Raw genomic sequence first — 20,492 nt, 5'->3', positions numbered from 1 at the left:
GTTCTGAAGATTGTAGACCAAAACGTGAGTATACGCTTTAGTTATGAAGATTGTAGACCAAAACGTGAGTATACGCTTCAGTTCTGAAGATTGTAGACCAAAAATTTCGCCTGCCGCGTGGGTAAGATTAGCGGCCACCCCTACGCTATAAGCTCACTTTTCTTCATTCTTCTTCCTACTCTTTTCCCATGTTCAGACGGGGTTGGCGTCTTTCGTCAGTCCCTAGCTAGGGTAATTGCTTTGGGTTGACATTTGGCTTTTGGCTACACTAAATTTATGGAAATTTCAGACTGGTAAGATGGTATCCTCCCTGCTAGACCAAGTGAGTGAGCAAAGCGTTTACTCATCTACGAGGGGCTTTTAGGTGGGGGAGACAGAGATGTTAAAAAGTTCAAATTTACGACAGTGTCAGCAGATGTCTTTAATATATTTCCCTCTCTCTCTCTCTCTCTCTCTCCCTCCCTCCCTCTCTCTCTCTCTCTCTCTCCCCCTCTCACACACACTTTCCCTCAGTTTCCTCCATTTCTCCCTCTCTCTCCCTTTTCATAAATTTAATACCTACTTTATAGTTGTTTCTCTCCCCCTCATGTTGTTAACACATTTATCAAAAACATTATTACCTATCACAACGAATACTACAAATACTATACGATTTATACGAGACAATGCAACAGAGAGAGAGAGAAAGAGGGGGGAGAAAGAGAAAGAAAATGAAAAGGGAGAGAGGGAGGGGGAGAGAGAGAGAGAATGAAAGAAAGAAAGAAAGAAAGAGAGAGAGAGACATAGAGTGGTGTGTTTTGATCAGGATTTTGCCGAGACGTGTGACTCGTGTGGACAATCTCTCCGGGTAGATCAAGGTAAGAAATACACCGTACTGTCTGGTGTGTTTTGATCAGGATTTTGCCGAGACGTGTGACTCGTGTGGACAATCTCTCCGGGTAGATCAAGGTAAGAAATACACCGTACTGTCTGGTGTGTTTTGATCAGGATTTTGCCGAGACGTGTGACTCGTGTGGACAATCTCTCCGGGTAGATCAAGGTAAGAAATACACCGTACTGTCTGGTGTGTTTTGATCAGGATTTTGCCGAGACGTGTGACTCGTGTGGACAATCTCTCCGGGTAGATCAAGGTAAGAAATACACCGTACTGTCTGGTGTGTTTTGATCAGGATTTTGCCGAGACGTGTGACTCGTGTGGACAATCTCTCCGGGTAGATCAAGGTAAGAAATACACCGTACTGTCTGGTGTGTTTTGATCAGGATTTTGCCGAGACGTGTGACTCGTGTGGACAATCTCTCCGGGTAGATCAAGGTAAGAAATACACCGTACTGTCTGGTGTGTTTTGATCAGGATTTTGCCGAGACGTGTGACTCGTGTGGACAATCTCTCCGGGTAGATCAAGGTAAGAAATACACCGTACTGTCTGGTGTGTTTTGATCAGGATTTTGCCGAGACGTGTGACTCGTGTGGACAATCTCTCCGGGTAGATCAAGGTAAGAAATACACCGTACTGTCTGGTGTGTTTTGATCAGGATTTTGCCGAGACGTGTGACTCGTGTGGACAATCTCTCCGGGTAGATCAAGGTAAGAAATACACCGTACTGTCTGGTGTGTTTTGATCAGGATTTTGCCGAGACGTGTGACTCGTGTGGACAATCTCTCCGGGTAGATCAAGGTAAGAAATACACCGTACTGTCTGGTGTGTTTTGATCAGGATTTTGCCGAGACGTGTGACTCGTGTGGACAATCTCTCCGGGTAGATCAAGGTAAGAAATACACCGTACTGTCTGGTGTGTTTTGATCAGGATTTTGCCGAGACGTGTGACTCGTGTGGACAATCTCTCCGGGTAGATCAAGGTAAGAAATACACCGTACTGTCTGGTGTGTTTTGATCAGGATTTTGCCGAGACGTGTGACTCGTGTGGACAATCTCTCCGGGTAGATCAAGGTAAGAAATACACCGTACTGTCTGGTGTGTTTTGATCAGGATTTTGCCGAGACGTGTGACTCGTGTGGACAATCTCTCCGGGTAGATCAAGGTAAGAAATACACCGTACTGTCTGGTGTGTTTTGATCAGGATTTTGCCGAGACGTGTGACTCGTGTGGACAATCTCTCCGGGTAGATCAAGGTAAGAAATACACCGTACTGTCTGGTGTGTTTTGATCAGGATTTTGCCGAGACGTGTGACTCGTGTGGACAATCTCTCCGGGTAGATCAAGGTAAGAAATACACCGTACTGTCTGGTGTGTTTTGATCAGGATTTTGCCGAGACGTGTGACTCGTGTGGACAATCTCTCCGGGTAGATCAAGGTAAGAAATACACCGTACTGTCTGGTGTGTTTTGATCAGGATTTTGCCGAGACGTGTGACTCGTGTGGACAATCTCTCCGGGTAGATCAAGGTAAGAAATACACCGTACTGTCTGGTGTGTTTTGATCAGGATTTTGCCGAGACGTGTGACTCGTGTGGACAATCTCTCCGGGTAGATCAAGGTAAGAAATACACCGTACTGTCTGGTGTGTTTTGATCAGGATTTTGCCGAGACGTGTGACTCGTGTGGACAATCTCTCCGGGTAGATCAAGGTAAGAAATACACCGTACTGTCTGGTGTGTTTTGATCAGGATTTTGCCGAGACGTGTGACTCGTGTGGACAATCTCTCCGGGTAGATCAAGGTAAGAAATACACCGTACTGTCTGGTGTGTTTTGATCAGGATTTTGCCGAGACGTGTGACTCGTGTGGACAATCTCTCCGGGTAGATCAAGGTAAGAAATACACCGTACTGTCTGGTGTGTTTTGATCAGGATTTTGCCGAGACGTGTGACTCGTGTGGACAATCTATCCGGGTAGATCAAGGTAAGAAATAAACAAGGGGGAAGTGAAGAAATGTAAATTTGGATTAAAAAATATCTTGTGAAAAAGAAATCGAGGTAAGATATGATAGTTTGAGGAGAAAAAACCTTGTGAAATGGGAAGAAATTATAAAATTTGGAAAAAGAAAATCTTCAGGGAGGTGGCAGGAAAATAAATCTTCTTCTAAGACGAATGTTTTTATTTTGTAGTAATGAAACATTAGACGCATGTGGTCTGTGTCGTAGCATGCCAATCTCGTATGTATATTACTTTTTTTCTCTGTTTTTTTTTTTTTTTCAATGTTTTCTTAATGAACTTGTGCCACATTTTCCTCCTTCCTCCTCTTCTTTCTTTTATTATTTTTTCTCTTCTCCTTTGTCTTCTCCTCCTCCTCTTCCTCCATTTTTTCTCTTCTCCTCTTCCTCCTCCTCCTCTTCCTCCTTCTTGTTCCTGTTATTAGTTGCATTGTTGCATAATTAAAACGAGAAAAAATATTTTAATTACGAGGAAGAAATCAGAAAGAAAAGAAATTTAATGAAAAATGCAACGCAAAGATTTGTCTGTCTTTCCATCTTCATGTTCTTCCTTTCTTTATTTTAATAACAAAAATGTACATTCACAATAAAATAAAATAAAAATGTCTTAGATTACTTTTTTTCAAGAGATTTGACAGAGGGACCTTAACTGCTAGGGTCTTATCGTCCCGAAATCGAAGAGAAAGGAAGACAGAATGGGAGAAAGCCAGCCGTTCCGAGAACGAACATTATCCGTTCAGGATAAAATCCGCCCCAGGCGAGAATCGAACCCGCGGCCTAGCGCTTACAAGGCAGACGCGCTACCAACCAAGCAAACTAGGCTGGCAATTACCTTTTTAATGTTTTTTTCTTCTTCTTTCTTTCTAATTATTCAATCCGCCCCTGTATTCTAATTCAATGTGTCCGCCCCTGTTTTCTCCCCAGTGTGAGGATGAACTTCAAACATCCGACATGTCAGTGTTTGCGTCCAGGGCCGGACCCAACTCCTGTTGGCATCCAGGCTGCTTTACATGCAGCGTATGCAATGAACTTCTGGTGGATCTGATCTACTTCTATAGGGGAGATAAACTATATTGTGGACGGCATCATGCGGAGACCCTCAAGCCAAGGTGTAGCGCCTGCGATGAGGTGAGAGTACAAGTAGGGTAATCATACTAAATTGAGGGCCCATAAAATATACGAGACCTTGTTTAGATTCATCCGAAAAGAAGCACACTTATTTCCCCTAAAATAGGTAGGTACATATATGTATACTCCTAAAAAATGTCCTAAATCGTAAAAGATATAGTAGATCTTTGGTTAGACTACTGGGGTGAACGGCCTTTTTTCAGTCCTATTCGAGTTGGATGAACAAGGTTATCCTATTTTATACATATTATAAATTTCTATAATTTCAAATTGAATGATGGTTTTGCTGTGATCCTGGAACCAGTCACAGACTGGCAGCTGCTTTATTTGTAACGGCGCGTTTCAAGTCATTATATACTTTACCTAGAAACATTGTTTGGCATTCTATAAAATGCCTAGGGAAAGTATGAAATAATTTCTTAAATTGCCTGGTCAATTTAGGAATGTCTCGTATGTCTCTCACGAGATGGATGATAAAGAGACACAATACTTCCCATTGGAGTGCTGGGTCAACACGAGAACACCAGAAAGTAACCCGTTGAAAATGTTGAAATATTTTCAATCGCATTATTATTATTATTTTCAACTTCAACACAACAATAAAACATATACTGTCGGGATCAATAAAATCTGGCCAAGATTATTATTATTATTATTATTATTATAAAGTGGGCATCGAACCCGGGACCTCAACATTAATTATTTCTCCTCTCTCCCCGCAGGTCAAATGTCTCATGAGGGCCAACACTGGCATGCTACAGACTCCTGCTTCTGTTGTGCCACCTGCTCCCTATCTCTCCTAGGCAGACCATTCCTACCCAGGGCCGGCGTCATATTCTGCTCCATAGCCTGCTCTAAGGGAGAACCCCCTACACCGTCCGATAGTTCCGGCCCTGGTCTGAGGCCACAGAGACCTAGGAAGAGTAGTAAGGCCGCTGTAACAGCCGGGCCTGAGGAGAGAGGAGAGTCACCTAGTAGGGTAAGTACTCCACTAGGCCAAGTATGAGTGCGACGGTTTAATGGCTCTGGCCATACTTTGATATTGAACTTAGACAAATTAAAACAGAGTTTAAAATACTGTTTATCTGATGAAGCTTTACAAAGGAAAATATTTAATAATATTCTTCTGAAGGAGTGTGCGTACTTCTGATTAACTTGAACTTGGGAATGATTCCAGAGTAACACGTGACCACTGCCAAGAACAAAATCCAGTGGAATCTTTTCTAAAGAATATCAATTATGAATTATATGTACCTATCTAACATATCGAACAGATATCTTCATCTTACCATAGATTTTGAGAAGGAAAAGTGTGTTAAAAACTGCCATTATCCTCAAAGAAATCATATAAGTTGTCAAATGTTTAATTCTACATCATCTTCTGTCCTCATTTCCTACAGGTATCGAGTAGTCAACCAGGCGCCAAATCCCCTACCCAGGGCCGGCGTCATATTCTGCTCCATAGCCTGCTCTAAGGGAGAACCCCCTACACCGTCCGATAGTTCCGGCCCTGGTCTGCGACCTCAGAGACCTAGGAAGACTAGTAAGGCCGCTGTAACAGCCGGGCCTGAGGAGAGAGGAGAGTCACCTAGTAGGGTAAGTACTCCGGCCAAGTATGAGTTCGACGGTTTAATAGCTCTGGCCATACTTTGATATTGAACTTAGAACTTAGACAAATTAAAACAGAGTTTAAAATACTGTTTAAGCCAGCCTAGTTAGCTTAGTTGGTAGTGCGTCTGCCTTGTAAGCGCTAGGCCGCGGGTTCGATTCCCGCCTGGGGCGGATTTTATCCTGATGAGATAATGTTCGTTCTCGGAACGGCTGGCTTTCTCCTATCCTGTCTTCCTTCTCTCTTCGATTTCGGGACGATAAGACCATAGAAGTTACAGTTCCCTCTGTCAAAGCTCTTAAAAAAAAAACTGTTTATTTGATGAAGCTTTACAAAGGAAAATATTTAATAATATTCTTCCGAAGGAGTGTGCGTACTTCTGATTAACTTGAACTTGGGGATGATTCCAGAGTAACACGTGACCACTGCCAAGAACAAAATCCAGTTGATTCTTTTCTAAAGAATATCAATTATGAATTATATCTAACATATCGAACAGATATGTATCTTCATCTTACCATAGATTTTGAGAAGGAAAAGTGTCTTAAAAACTGCCATTATCCTCAAAGAAACCATGTAAGTTGTCAAATGTTTAATTCTACATCATCTTCTGTCCTCATTTCCTACAGGTATCGAGTAGTCAACCAGGCGCTAAATCTCCCAAACCATCCCGCAAACACTCGGCCAAGTCTCACCCTCCCCTCTCCCAAGATCCCCCCTCCCCTACCACAGATCCCACTCTGGTCAACTCCAACAATCCCGACTCTGTCCGGAAACCCCCGAGCGAACCCGAACACAATCGGGGAGACTCGAAGCCCGGCGACCAATCATGTGATAGCTACGAAACGAATGAATCAACTTCGGACAGAACTGGAAGTCATTCGGATAGACTCGGCAATCATTTGGACAGGATCGGGAATCACTCGGATAAACTCGGGAATCATTTATACCTAGGTGTGTATTTTGTATTATAGAATAAGGTTAAGGTCCATGAGATTTTACGCTAGGTAAGTAGGTAGTTGGGTATCTATATAGATTTCGTAGGCAAGTATCTACAATATGTATTATGCAAATGGTTATTTATTTCTGCAATACGACTTACTAAAAGCATATAGGTAATGCTATTAGTTTGTTAATTATGTGTTGATGTTTGTAGGTAGGTATATTTCAATGGTCAATGTTCTGATATGAAATAGAATAGGTACGAATTATTTCGTATTTTTGCTCCCCCATGGTAGATATATTTGCATGTCAGCATGTGCATATATTTATAATCATTTTTTACTACCCATGTGTTATTGTAATATATTAAGAATAGGTACCTACATCTAATACGTGAGATAGGTATCTATACGTGTGTCTGTACACTGTACAGTTTGTTTTTGTAAATTAACTCGTGAATTCAAAATAAATCCATTTTGCAATTTTTATTAAATTGATCAAAGAACACTTTTTATTTTATCTTCTCTTTTTTCAGCTCCCATGGCGTAGTGGTCACTGCGCGCGAGAGACCCCGGTTCGATTTCCAGCGGGGTCAAAAAAATTATCATGCAAATTATTGATTTCATGACTGACGGTTGTGGGGCCCACTGACTCAGTCTTGTGAGGAAAATAAGTACATAGCTGTGTAATATAAATGTTCATAGCGACCGGTGCCAGCATGGGTGTTAGGATTATTTGCCCAGATGGTCTCCCATCCGGATACCAACCACGCGCCACGTTGCTTAACTTTAGTGATACATTGGAAACGGTGCATTCAATATGCTATCACCTCTGGATCTACATTTAGCTTCACTTTCGTATAAAATACAAGAAATCCACTACTACTTTACCTCCACGAGTCAACAATCGCTAACTTCTCACACATGAGAAGTCAAATGGCACTATCTTCTCGCACATGAAATTTCAAATTTTTAAAATGTAAACAAAAGTGACATCAAATTTTGTTGGATTCCTAGTCATAAAGGAATCCAAGGCAATGACAAAACTTGGTGACCCAGATGAAAATTTTGCATGGTAAGTATAATTCAAGTTAATAGAGTGCATGTAGTTTATGCCTGGATCCATAGTCTCATCTGAATGTGTTTGGTTACCCCTAAGCATCTTGTAAGGGGGGATATTCTGGTCACAGTGATATACTTAGGGTTAAACGTCTAGTGGTAATTGTATTTTACTGATTGCAAATATCCTCTGAGCATGCTTTGAGCTTATGAGCATCATAATTATATGCCATTTTTTTTTCATCTCAGGTTCAACAAAAATCTCACCGAGTGACATTACTGAGCTGAATGCCTGGCTCATACATCACAGCACTGACACCACACCCACCCAGCCAAAAACTAACGAAGCTCACCACTATCTTAACCTGATTGGTAGGCTAAGTGGATTCCTGTGTGATTCCACAGTGGTATATACAGATCTCATGACCAAGGGTACACAACTCAAGTTCCTTCTGACACTAGCACACCCGAGTGATGGTAAAAACAACCATGGCAAAGGTTAGTAACTTATTACAGTTGAAGTGAGTTCTTTTCAAGTTTAAAAATTTAAGCAAGAATATTTTGCATTGAATTAGAATGTCTGTCTGTTTAACAATAACTCTCGATCATTTTCTTTAATTTTGATAAAGTTCTTTCCCCAAGAAGTTTGATACAGGTATCTGTAACTGCTGAGGTTTTTTACTCCCGAATTCAAAGAGAGAAAAAAAGCACGGGATAGGAAAAAGCCAGGCTTCTGAGAACAAACCTTATGTGTTTAGCAATAAAGTTCTCCTCGGACAGGAATTGAACCCGCAACCTGCACTACATGATGAAAACGAAAAACCTAGTTGTTTCATTGCTATGAAATAAAAAAGGCAGTGAAACTCATCTTTTTTTTTATCCCTTGTGCTCACAAGGTAGGCGCACTGCTACCTTCCAAGGTAAATAGGCTGATGGACACTTGTTAATTAATGATTCTTATTTTCTGATTTCAGTCAAAGCTATCACAAACACTGAAAAGCATACATTGCGCGCTGTGTTCAAACCCAAATGGTATTCTAATAACATCACATTCCCTGGTGTGGTAGATGGAAAGGATAGACATTATGGGGAATACATTGGCTTTCTCCTCTCACTTATTCTAGAGCTGTATACGGTAATATTTTATTTATACTATGGGATTAAAGTGCCAGTAGAAATATGAAATTTCGTTTTAAAAAACACAAATACCGGTAAATCTTATTTACCTACTGACGTCACGGCAAACCCTCCCATACGCGATGACGTCACATCAACTGTCCCGAGCAAAGCTCCCTTACAGGCAGCACATTAATGTGTTTGTGCGCATTTCTTATAATCTGACTTCACAACCCGTAGGCGATGACGTCATAACTCATGACTCCCGCTTCATTTGTTTGTGCGCAAGCGTTTCTGCACATTTTGACTTGAAATCTGACGTCACAATTCTTCGAACTTTTTCATTAGAACGGCAAATAAAAATTGAATTTTCGACCTTTTAAATTTACTTTTTCGGAGTTTTGACCCCCCAGACTAGGATTTTTCACAACTTTAAAAAAGAAGTCGTAGGAATCGACCGTTTATTCATAATTTTTACTCTAATGCAACTGTCCTATGGATTGCTCTTCTCGACTTTTTTCTTCATTCATTTTTCACTCTCGGTTTTCCCAACATCTAATCCTCTAAATTGGTGTCTTATGTTCCCCATAATTTGACGAAATATATAAGACCTTGGTTAGACTGCGGGAGTAAAGGGAATTTTCAGTCCTATCCCAACAAGATAAACAAGATACATATATTCTATTATCTATTCTATTCTTTTTTCCCCAGGTCCCTGTAACTCTACTCCGCTCATTCCCCATGTCTCATTTCCTAGCCACGGCCAGTCCCCGCCTGAACACCACCTACTTCCCCGGCCCACACAATACCTCCTGCTACATGGGGAAATGTCTCTACTGTACGCGGGACGAGGCGCTGTGTGCCGGCAAGACAGTGGCTGGGGCGGGTATCCTATATTTGGAGAACACGCCGGTAGAGAAGCTGCCTAGTCCGTATCAGAGGAGTTATGGAGGGAAGACCAAGGCGTGGGAGAGAGACGAGAAGTATTGCTTGGATAATGTCGCACAGAGGTAGTTATTTATTGCTTTCTATTATTTCTCTTTCGGCTATTATTTTTTTTATCAGCTGATTTTATTATAAACAGGAGGGCGTGGGTTCAATCCCAGTTGAGGTATGAAATTTTATCCTCCATATAGGTAATTTGAGAATTTGACCACAGTAACAATAGTAGCCTACTGCTGAAGTAAAGGGACTCTATAGTCCTATGTGAGCAGTATAAACAAATAAGCACTAAGCACTATTGTTTCAAACTCAGTAACAACGACTAACAAATCATCCTTCTCCACTTGGAAGAAAAATTAAGCTCTACGATAATTTTGATATCTGTGATCTCTGTGTAACTTTTCACATATGGTTTCAGGTATGATAGAGAGTTCATATTGGATCTGGTTGATGTGGCGGTGTTTGATTTTCTCATGCAGAATGGAGACAGACATCATTTGGAGAAAACCAAAGTGAATTGGAGTGAACCTAAGGATGTCCATAATGACGCCAATATCGATATCAACAGAAATAATCGATATGGGAATATCGATGCAAAGGAAAATACCGATACGGACGACGGTATTGAAAGTAGAAACGATCGATATCTCAGTAATATCGATTCGGATAAAAATAATCGATATGGCAATATCGATGAAACCAATAATAACGCCAAAAATGATGGAAATCTTAACAATATCGAATCAAACAACATCGATAATAATCAAAACAATGGATATAATAATATCGAATCAAACAACATCGATAAGAACAAAAACAATCGAAACATTAACATCAAAAACGTGTATTTTGTATTATACCTAGGTGTGTATTTTGTATTATACCTAGGTGTGTATTTTGTATTATACCTAGGTGTGTATTTTGTATTATAGAATAAGGTTAAGGTCCATGAGATTTTACGCTAGGTAAGTAGGTAGTTGGGTATCTATAGATTTCGTAGGCAAGTATCTACAACCGCCAAGTCAAGAAAGTTTGACCGCTCTACAATATGCATTATGTAAATGGTTATTTATTTCTGCAATACGACTTACTAAAAGCATATAATATTATTAGTTTGTTAATTCTGTGTTGATGTTTGTAGGTAGGTATATTTCAATTGTCAATGTTCTGATATGAAATAGAATAGGTACGAATTATTTCGTATTTTTGCTCCCCGTGGTAGATATTTTCATGTGTAGTTTTATATTGTTTAAATAATCATTTTTCACTACCCATGTGTTATTGTAATAATAAGAACGGGTACCTACATCTAATACGTGAGATAGGTATCTATACGTGTGTACACTGTACAGTTTGTTTTTGTAAATTAACTCGTGAATTGCCTGGATAATGGGAAAAGTTTTGGTAATCCGGCCCTGGACAATTTAGACATCCTAGCTCCCCTATACCAATGCTGTGTCCTGCGGGTGGCCACATATAATCGCTTAGTTCAGCTCAGGGGCGGTCTTATGATAAAGATATTGAAGCAGATGAGTGGCGGATGTAATACCTGGATAATGGGAAAAGTTTTGGTAATCCGGCCCTGGACAATTTAGACATCCTAGCTCCCCTATACCAATGCTGTGTCCTGCGGGTGTCCACATATAATCGCTTAGTTCAGCTCAGGGGCGGTCTTATGATAAAGATATTGAGGCAGATGAGTGGCGAATGTAATGGGGAAGAGGTATTGACTGAGGATCAGTGGAGGGGAATGCAGAGGAGGCTCACTTGCTGTGTCCTGCGGGTGTCCACATATAATCGCTTAGTTCAGCTCAGGGGCGGTCTTATGATAAAGATATTGAGGCAGATGAGTGGCGGATGTAATGGGGAAGAGGTATTGACTGAGGATCAGTGGAGGGGAATGCAGAGGAGGCTCACCTTTATTAAATTGATCAAAGAACACTTTTTATTTTATCTTCTCTTTTTTCAGCTCCCATGGCGTAGTGGTCACTGCGCGCGAGAGACCCGGGTTCGATTCCCAGCGGGGTTAAAAAAATTATCATGCAAATTATTGATTTCATGACTGACTGTTGTGGGGCCCACTCAGTCTTGTGAGGAAAATAAGTAGGTACATAGCTGTGTAATATAAATGTTTATAGCGACCGGTGCCAGCATGGGTGTTAGGATTATTTGCCCAGATGGTCTCCCATCGGGATACCAACCACGCGCCACGTTGCTTAACTTTAGTGATACATTGGAAACGGTGCATTCAACATGCTATCGCCTCTGGATCTACCTCCATGACCTACATTTAGCTTCACTTTCATATAAAATACAAGAAATCCACCCATTTTGGGAACTGTTTGTTTCCGAAAAAATCCAATGTGGCAACAATGGTGAACGAGTGTCCAAGTGAATGAATGGGTACCACTCATTGGAAACGGTGCATTCAACATGCTATCGCCTCTGGATCTACCTCCATGACCTACATTTAGCTTCACTTTCATATAAAATACAAGAAATCCACCACTACTTTACCTCCACGAGTCAACAATCGCTAACTTCTCACACATGAGAAGTCAAATGGCACTATCTTCTCGCACATGAAATTTCAAATTTTTAAAATGTAACAAAAGCTGGCAGTTCCGGGAAAATCTGTGAAAATTTTTCGCTTTTCCTTTGAATTTTCCTCTGGAAATGGTGTACACTCGCATTTACTTGCCTTCAACAATCATTTGATCGGACCGTGACCGGACCTTGACTGGCACTATAGTGTGAATCAGGCTTAATAAGTGAAAACGACAGGCACAGTGAAATAATGAGTAAATGTGTTCGTGAAATTTTATTTAAATGTAAAGTAGGTACATACGAAATGTGTTCTAGTTACTTACTTAACTTGGGGGGATCTCATAACTTTTTGCAGAAACTTAGCATAATATGACGTATGAGCGTAGCGCAACAAAGTACAAAGACAGAGGCTCACTCTGGTGTATGCGGCGGTCAACTATTGTGTGAGGAAACACCAGGGGAAAACAGTTCTGGTTAAATAGGAGACCTGACTCCGCGCCTGCTAAAATATAAGGTAAGAGGCCATATTTTGTAATACTTTATTATTTAAGGAGGTTTGGACAGGATAGGAGAAAGCCAGCCGTTCCGAGAACGATCCCCAGCTGGTTAGGATGAATTCGCCTCAAGCGGGTTCGCGGGAATCGAACTCGCGACCTAAGCCTCAGAGTGAGCTTTTTGTGTTCGGAGTTAAGCTAACTTGAACTCCTAAAAAAGAAAGAAATAGAAAAAAAAAAAAATCAGTTCGGGGTTTTCATAGGTATTTAATGGCGGGAAAAAACTAGAATCACGTCACGCGATGGTTTCTACCTTTAATCACAAGCATCGCGAACGAAGAGCCATCTGAGAAAGAATAGAACTGGTTAAATAGGAGACCTGACTCCGCGCCTGCTAAAATATAAGGTAAGAGGCCATATTTTGTAATACTTTATTATTTAAGGAGGTTTTATAGAAGGTTTGGAGAAAGCCAGCCGTTCCGAGATCGATCCCCATCTGGTTAGGATGAATTCACCTCAAGTGGGTTCGCGGGAATCGAACTCACGACCTAAGCCTCAGAGTGGGCATTTTGTGTTCGGAGTTAAGCTAACTTGAACTCCTAAAAAAGAAAGAAATAGAAAAAAAAAAAAATCAGTTTGGGGTTTTCATAGGTATTTAATCGCGGGAAAAAACTACAATCACGTCACGTGATGGTAATGTGTTACTACCTTTAATCACAAGCATGGGGAACAAAGAGCCAAAGTACTCAACACGGCACCACCTGACATTTCCCCGGATGAGAAGAAGTTGAAAAGATAAATTATACCCATCCTACGTAATAGATAGAGATTAATTGTATATATAGGCATTAAACCAGGTAACCTTTGTGATATATAGTAGGTTGTGGGTAGCCCCGCAGCAAAATAGCTCAAGATTCTGATGTCGAAATAAATTATGAGGAAAAATAGAGAGAAACAATCAAAATTTATTGACGGACTGCCCAAAATAGTTATTAAGGTGTGTCCAAACATAGTCGACTGGCCGCGTCGCGTGAATCTATGTTGTCGAGGCAGTGTGGACGGTTCAGTCCATGTACGTCCAGTCAAAGACAGCTCAGTTATATTACAATAGTGGGTACTTATAGTTAGAAGGATATCTATAAAAAAGAGAACGACACCGAAGCGAATACAATAGTCCGTCCACTATACCTTTTATTATTAGTAATAATAAAGGAAGGACGGACTAAAAAGGAAGAAATAGAGTGCGTAGGGGGGACATAATGGACAAGGATGTAGGTGGGATGGAAATGGATAGAGGCAAAATAGGAGGGAAATAGGGATACAAATGGATATGGGAAAGTAGGAGGAGAGGGGGAGGAATCAATGACCTGATGGGAGAGAAAGCCAGGGGTTCTTCTTCCCGAGAACGAACATTATCCAATCCGGATTAAATTCGAATCCGCAATGACAGGTATTGCATAGGGTTTGAATTTTCCTTACAAACACACTGTATGAATATTATTTTGTGCGAGTCTTCCTGCTCAGGGTTCTGGCTGAAAGTGAAAGGAAAACAGCACGTGTGATATCAGCATAACTAACTATGTATGTACGTCTATGTCTATTTCTATTTCTGGTATGTTGCTCTGTAGTCGCGTAGCCCGGGAAACGGTAGAAAAGGAAAAATAAGTTCTTTAGTTATGACGAAATCATAAAAAATTGGACCGATTGCAATACTTTCTCATTACTTCAGCACTCGTAGTAGAAACTTTGGGATGAGATAGAACCCATCTCTGTGTAGTGCAATAGTCCTAAACTAAAATGGACGCGGAACACAAGGGATCAAGAAGAGACCCATCTCTGTGTAGTGCAATAGTCCTAAACTAAAATGGACGCTGAGTAATGATTAATACATTGTTTCTTTGAACTAATTGGTAACTTCCACCTGATAAGTAGTATTTTTTTTTTTTGTAAATTCAAATACCCTTATGTCTTTCTGCATTTTGTTGTAAATTAATTGTAAATAATGTAATAAAATATCGAAAAAAAAAAAATGTAAGTATATGTGTAGATATGAGTATGAATTATAAAATTTTAATACAATGAAATTTTTATATAAAGAAATTACATTTTCTTCTTCTTCAATTGAACTTTTATCTGAACTTAGGATCGATCCACTGAGTGAGTTTAAACTCCATTAGTTTTAATCTCGGTTTTGGCAATCTGGCTAAATTTTTTGAATTTTCTAAAAATCAGCCAATCAGATTGCTTCATCCGAGAGTTAAACTGAAACCGAGTTTAAACTCACATTGTGGATCTCGGCCTTACCTAATAGTTCGTGCAATGTAGAATAGAATAGAATATACCCTGGTTATACTGCCAGATTGAGACTGAAAAGTCCCTTTACTCCCGCAGTCTAAACAAGTTACAATGTACGTAGGTATATAAAGCTAGGTTTTCTATCATAGAATCCGCTGGTTGAGTAGGTTAGAATGTCTGGTTGAGTTGAGGCGATTATTCTACCATGTCCACTCATCCACGATATAAACAAGTTACAATGTACTCGTATGTATATAAAGCTAGGTTTTCTATCATAGAATTCGCTGGTTGAGTAGGTTAGAATGTCTGTTTGAGTTAAGGCGATTATTCTACCATGTCCACTCATCCACGATATCCGCCGCGATAACCACCACCACGGTAACCACCTCCACGGTAGCCACCTCCACGGTAATATCCACCACCTCCGCGATAGCCACCGCCTGTGGAGGAGAAGAAATAAACGGGAATTAAATCAATAAACCGACCAATGCTTTTTTTTTCAAGAGGTTTGATAGAGGGAACTGTACCTGCTGAGGTTTTATTGTTCCGATATCGAAGAGAAAAGGAAGACAGGATAGATATCCACCACCTCCGCGATAGCCACCGCCTGTGGAGGAGAAGAAATAAACGGGAATTAAATCAATAAACCGACCAATGCTTTTTTTTTTTCAAGAGGTTTGATAGAGGGAACTGTAACTGCTATGGTCTTATCGTCCCGAAATCGAAGAAAAATGGAAGACAGGATAGGAGAAAGCCAGCCGTTCCGAGAACGAACATTATACCATCGGGATAAAATCCGCCCCGGGCGGGAATGGAACCCGCGGCCTAGCGCTTACAAGGCAGACGCACTACCAACTAAGCTAACTAGGCTGGCAGAAGGCTGTTTAACCGTTCACACTGAACGAATTTTCCTTCGTTCGAAGTTGCAATTTTTCGGACTTTTTCTTCGCTGGCAATGTGAACACACTATTTGTATACACTATACCTACGACCCGAGACCGAAAAAGAAAAAAAAATTGTGACGAAGAAAAATTCGTTTTGTGCGGTGTGAGCGAGCAGGAACCTGGTTAATTTTAAAATGTGTCGAAAATGTTGAAAGCATATAGGTATGTAGAGCTGACTATTTTACACTTTCTTAGCATTAGAAAGAAGAAAAAAATCGCCCGCGGCGCTAATCTGACTTACCTCTGTATCCCCCGTATCTTTGAGGTGATGCAGTTACCATACTGAGTAGCGCCAGACAGGCCACCAGAAATGCAATGAACACCTGTGGCAATCAAAATAGAATAAAAATGAATAGATTAGAATATGAATATTAGAATAGAATGTACAAACCTTTTTGTTCGAAATTTCGAAAAACAAAAAAACCCGTAACTTTTTGATTTTTGAAGCGGACATTTTGGCAATATCGCGATTCGCGAAAAATTTCGCGAAGTCCGCGAATCGGGTACCAACTTTGGATTTTTAAATTAGAACCCCTATTTTTTATTGCATATTCGTTTTCTACGTTACATTTTAAGTATAATCGACTACTCACTCGAATTTCGAATCACAAAAGTGCTTATAAAGTACAAGTATGACCTATCACATCTGAGTGTTTTTTGCTCCCAAATCTTATGGTCTCATTATTTTTTCGATTTGGTCCAATATTTCGCTGTTTGCGATTTGCGCGGTGTTCGCGAAATCCGCGAATCCTACATGTTTTCCAAAGGTACGTGTGTGACATATCAAATTATGCTATTTTTTACTTCTAAATCTTGTGGTGATATTATTTTTTCAATTCACTTCATTTTTGACTGTTCGCGGATTTCGCGAACACCGCGAACAGTCAAAAATGGAGTGAATTGAAAAAATAATATCACCACAAGATTTAGAAGTAAAAAATAGCATGATTTGATATGTCACACACGTACCTTTGGAAAACATGTAGGATTCGCGGATTTCGCGAACACCGCGCAAATCGCAAACAGCGAAATATTGGACCAAATCGAAAAAATAATGAGACCATAAGATTTGGGAGCAAAAAACACTCAGATTTGATAGGTCACACTTGTACTTTATAAGCACTTTTGTGATTCGCGTTTTTCGCGAATTCCGCAAAACCGCGAATCGCAAAAATTCGAGTGAGTAGTCGATTATACTTCAAATTTAACGTAGAAAACGAATTTGCAATAAAAAATAGGGGTTCTAATTTAAAAATCCAAAGTTGGTACCCGATTCGCGGACTTCGCGAAATTTTTCGCGAATCGCGATATTGCCAAAATGTCCGCTTCAAAAATCAAAAAGTTACGGGTTTTTTTGTTTTCCGAAATTTCGAACAGGCTCCGAGAAAATCAATTAAAGCATAAATTCTGGGACACCCTGTATGTAGAGCTGACTTTTTTTACACTTTCTTAGAATTAGAAAGAAGAAAAAAATCGCCCGCGGTGCTAATCTGACTTACCTCTGTATCCTCCATATCTTTGAGGTGATGCAGTTACCATACTGAGTAGTGCCAGACAGGCCACCAGAAATGCAATGAACACCTGTGGCAATCAGAATAGAATAAAATATGAATAAATTAGAATAGAATAGAATATGAATAGATTAGAATAGAATTTGAATAGATTAGAATATGAATAGAATGTGGATTATTGTGGATATTAGAATAGAATGTACAAACCTTTTTAAAACTTCCTGTAAAACCTTCCTCAAATATAACTGAAAAGCCCTTTTTACCTCAGCAGTCTCAACAAGGTCTCCTACAGTGAACAAAATAAAAGAACAATATTGTGGATAAAGCCTTGTCAGTTTAGTTAGCATGGAAGGTAGCGCGCCTGCTTTTTAAGCGCTGCGTCGTGGGTTCGATTCCCGCCCGGGCTTGCTTAACAGATAAGGCTCGTTCTCGGAACTGCCAAAAAAAAAAAAAAAAAAAAAAAAAACACAACCCCTATCTAAAGTTGTGACTTTTGCCGAGAAATCAATACCTCATCCCTCCCCGACCCAAAGCTGTGACTTTGTCGAAAAATTAATCCCTAAAGAGAATTTAGAAGAAAAAAACAGTAATTTTCAGCAAATTCAACGTAACTCACCTGCCAAAACTTCATGTCGACTATGTTGCGTAGAAGACACTCGATATCAGAAGGTTGGGAATAATCTGATTCCGATTGAGGAAATTTTATTTATGTAGGAAAACTAATCCGGTAATATGAGTGCCTTGTGGATTTCCCACATCTAAAGTTACTATGTATGATATAATTAAGTAATGTAAATAAAATGGGTGAGGAGGATAAATATTGGAAACTCACTCGGTGTCTCTCGCGGCAAAAGGAAAACGATATTCCGAACCAGGGGTACCCAAACTGGGGGGGGGGCGGGAAGACAAGACAGAAGTTACGCGAAGACATATCAGGGAAGGTGTGACTCTTTTGAAGGTATAAACACTCGGCGCGAGCTCACGTCAATTGAGGGCAGTGTGTTTCTAACTTTTTACCTTTGTGCCCCATTTTAAGAACGTAAAATTCTCGCTCTCAGCCAGCCTAGTTAGCATTGTTGTTAGCGCGTCTGCCTTTCAAGCGCTAGATCACGGGTTCGATTCCCGCCCGGGGCTGATTTTATCCTGAAGAGATTAGGTTCGTTCTCGGAACGGCTGGCTTTCTCGTCTCCTGACTTCCTTCTCTCTTCACTTTCGGGACCATAAGGCTATCATTGGGCGTATGGGGGTATCATTTCGTTAGAAAGAGGGCTTAATACACCCAAACTTTGGGCACCCCTGTTCTTCATAAATTTACATGGGACCTTGGACTGCATCTTCCAGATCTTCACTCAATATTTTTCGTGTTTACCTGTGTAGTAATGGTTCGTATCCTACACCTACATGCAGGGTGTCTACAGAAAAAAGAGACCTACGTGACTTTTGATCCCCTTTCTTTGCCAAACTTGGTACACCCTCTAGGTCGCTGTTTTGATTCTAGCCCCGGGCGAATTCTATCCCAATTCGTTTTCTGCACAACTGGCTTTCTCCTCTTATGTCCTTCTTTTCGATTTCGGGCCAATAACAATCTCCGTTGTTGCACTTCTATCAAACCTCTTCTTAAAACAATAAAAACAATAGATAAAAACAATAGCAACCTTCGGCTACGAAGACGCAACAACAATGATGATGATGATTTGTTTTTTTTTTTTTTTTTTAACTTTTTCCATCTTCTTTCACTTTGCCATTTTCCGAATTTCATTTGTGCTCGGCATTTCCCTCTTGAAGTCTCCCCTCCACAATCCTCTATTCACTGCTCCCTCATCTCGTCTCCATTCTCTCTCTCTCTTCTCCATTCTCTCTCTCTCTCTCTCTTCCAGATCCCTTTTTAAAAACTTGTTCCAGATAAGGAAAAAAGCTGATTGTCAGTTTTCTTTCTATATGAACATCCTGTATTGGAATCACTCTTCTTAAGAATCTTAAGAAATGAACAGCATTAAACTCAGGGTATCTATCGTTTTCCTGCCTCTTTTCCCGTATATGAAGATAATCCTACCTTATAGATAAAAGATAAATTATACCCATCCTACGTAATAGATAGAGATTAATTGTATAGGCATTAAACCAGGTAACCTTTGTGATACATAGTAGGATTAGTAGGTATAGTGGGTAGCCCCGCAACAACAGCTCAAGATTCTGATGTCGAAATTAATTATGAGGAAAAATAGAGAGAAACAATCAAAATTTATTGACGGACTGCCCAAAATAGTTATTAAGGTGTGTCCAAACATAGTCGACTGGCCGCGTCGCGTCCATCGAAGAGGTGAATCTATGTTGTCGAGGCAGTGTGGACGGTTCAGTCCATGTACGTCCAGTCAAAGACGGCTCAGTTAAATTACAATAGTATGTACTTATAGTTAGAAGGATATCTATAAAAAAGAGAGGTTTGAGAGAGGGAACTGTAACTGCCAAGGTCTTATCGTCCCGAAATCGAAGAGAGAAGGAAAACAGGATAGGAGAAAGCCAACCGTTCCGAGAATGAACATTATCCAATCCGGATTAAATTCGAATCCGCAATGACAGGTATCGCATAAGGTTGGAATTTTCCTTACAAACACACTGTATGAATATTATTTTGTGCAAGTCTTCCTGCTCAGGGTTCTGGCTGAAAGGAAAACAGCACGTGTGATATCAGCATAACCAACTATGTATGTCTATGTCTATTTCTATTTCTGGTATGTTGCTCTGTAGTCGCGTAGCCCGGGAAACGGTAGAAAAGGAAAAATAAGTTCTTTAGTTATGACAAAATCATTAAAAATTGGACCGATTGCAATACTTTCTCATTACTTTGGTAGGTACTCGTAGTAGAAATTTTGGTATGAGATAGGACCCATCTCTGTGTATTAGTGCAATAGTGTGTATTAGTGCAATTTATTATTAATATTATAGTACGTAAGCTTAGTTCTAAGCTTCTAAGTACCCTATTTTTTTTTTTTTTTTTTTTTTTTTTTTTTTTTT

The 20,492-nt window shown here is 40.2% G+C and overlaps 3 protein-coding genes and 1 long non-coding RNA gene across 7 annotated transcripts; 3 read left to right on the top strand and 1 right to left on the bottom strand.

Moving 5' to 3' along the window:
- Positions 1 to 298: 298 nt before the first annotated feature.
- Positions 299 to 6,602, top strand: LOC103515994 (protein espinas-like). The gene is made up of 6 exons (XM_008480945.1): positions 299 to 322; positions 3,816 to 4,002; positions 4,742 to 4,998; positions 5,197 to 5,204; positions 5,420 to 5,615; positions 6,258 to 6,602. The coding sequence occupies exons 1-6, from the start codon at positions 299 to 301 to the stop codon at positions 6,600 to 6,602; spliced, it is 1,017 nt and encodes a 338-aa protein (XP_008479167.1).
- A 1,018-nt stretch (positions 6,603 to 7,620) lies between these two features.
- LOC103515993 (glycosaminoglycan xylosylkinase) lies at positions 7,621 to 11,463 on the top strand (the record flags this gene model as incomplete). Its single annotated transcript, XM_026828510.1, has 6 exons — positions 7,621 to 7,644; positions 7,878 to 8,126; positions 8,603 to 8,763; positions 9,456 to 9,754; positions 10,105 to 10,528; positions 11,233 to 11,463. Coding segments are annotated over exons 1-6 (1,380 nt in total), but the record flags the coding sequence as incomplete, so codon positions are not given.
- A 1,176-nt stretch (positions 11,464 to 12,639) lies between these two features.
- On the top strand, positions 12,640 to 13,493 carry LOC113470237. The gene is made up of 2 exons (XR_003393363.1): positions 12,640 to 12,747; positions 13,449 to 13,493. It is a non-coding gene; the product is annotated as an uncharacterized LOC113470237 (long non-coding RNA).
- Positions 13,494 to 14,661: 1,168 nt separating this feature from the next.
- Positions 14,662 to 18,263, bottom strand: LOC103515992 (acanthoscurrin-1-like). 4 transcript variants are annotated; one of them, XM_008480943.3, is made up of 4 exons: positions 18,094 to 18,263; positions 17,466 to 17,547; positions 15,356 to 15,462; positions 14,662 to 15,226 (listed from the first exon to the last, which is right to left on the bottom strand). In XM_008480943.3, exons 1-3 carry the CDS (start codon positions 18,106 to 18,108, stop codon positions 15,365 to 15,367), a joined length of 195 nt encoding a protein of 64 aa, XP_008479165.1. In that variant the 5' UTR covers positions 18,109 to 18,263; the 3' UTR covers positions 14,662 to 15,226; positions 15,356 to 15,364. The 4 variants fall into 4 exon arrangements, with proteins under 4 accessions (XP_008479165.1, XP_026684312.1, XP_008479163.1 ...); XM_026828511.1 differs by having other exon boundaries at positions 14,662 to 15,229; positions 15,359 to 15,462; positions 18,094 to 18,260; XM_008480941.3 differs by lacking the exon at positions 17,466 to 17,547 and adding an exon at positions 16,208 to 16,289 and having other exon boundaries at positions 14,662 to 15,462; positions 18,094 to 18,256.
- Positions 18,264 to 20,492: the final 2,229 nt, after the last annotated feature.

This window comes from Diaphorina citri, unplaced genomic scaffold (assembly GCF_000475195.1).
Source record: "Diaphorina citri unplaced genomic scaffold, Diaci psyllid genome assembly version 1.1 scaffold1459, whole genome shotgun sequence".
Taxonomy (NCBI): domain Eukaryota; kingdom Metazoa; phylum Arthropoda; class Insecta; order Hemiptera; family Psyllidae; genus Diaphorina; species Diaphorina citri.
The sequence above is the reverse complement of the archived record's forward strand: the minus strand, read 5'-3'. Positions and strand labels throughout refer to the sequence as shown.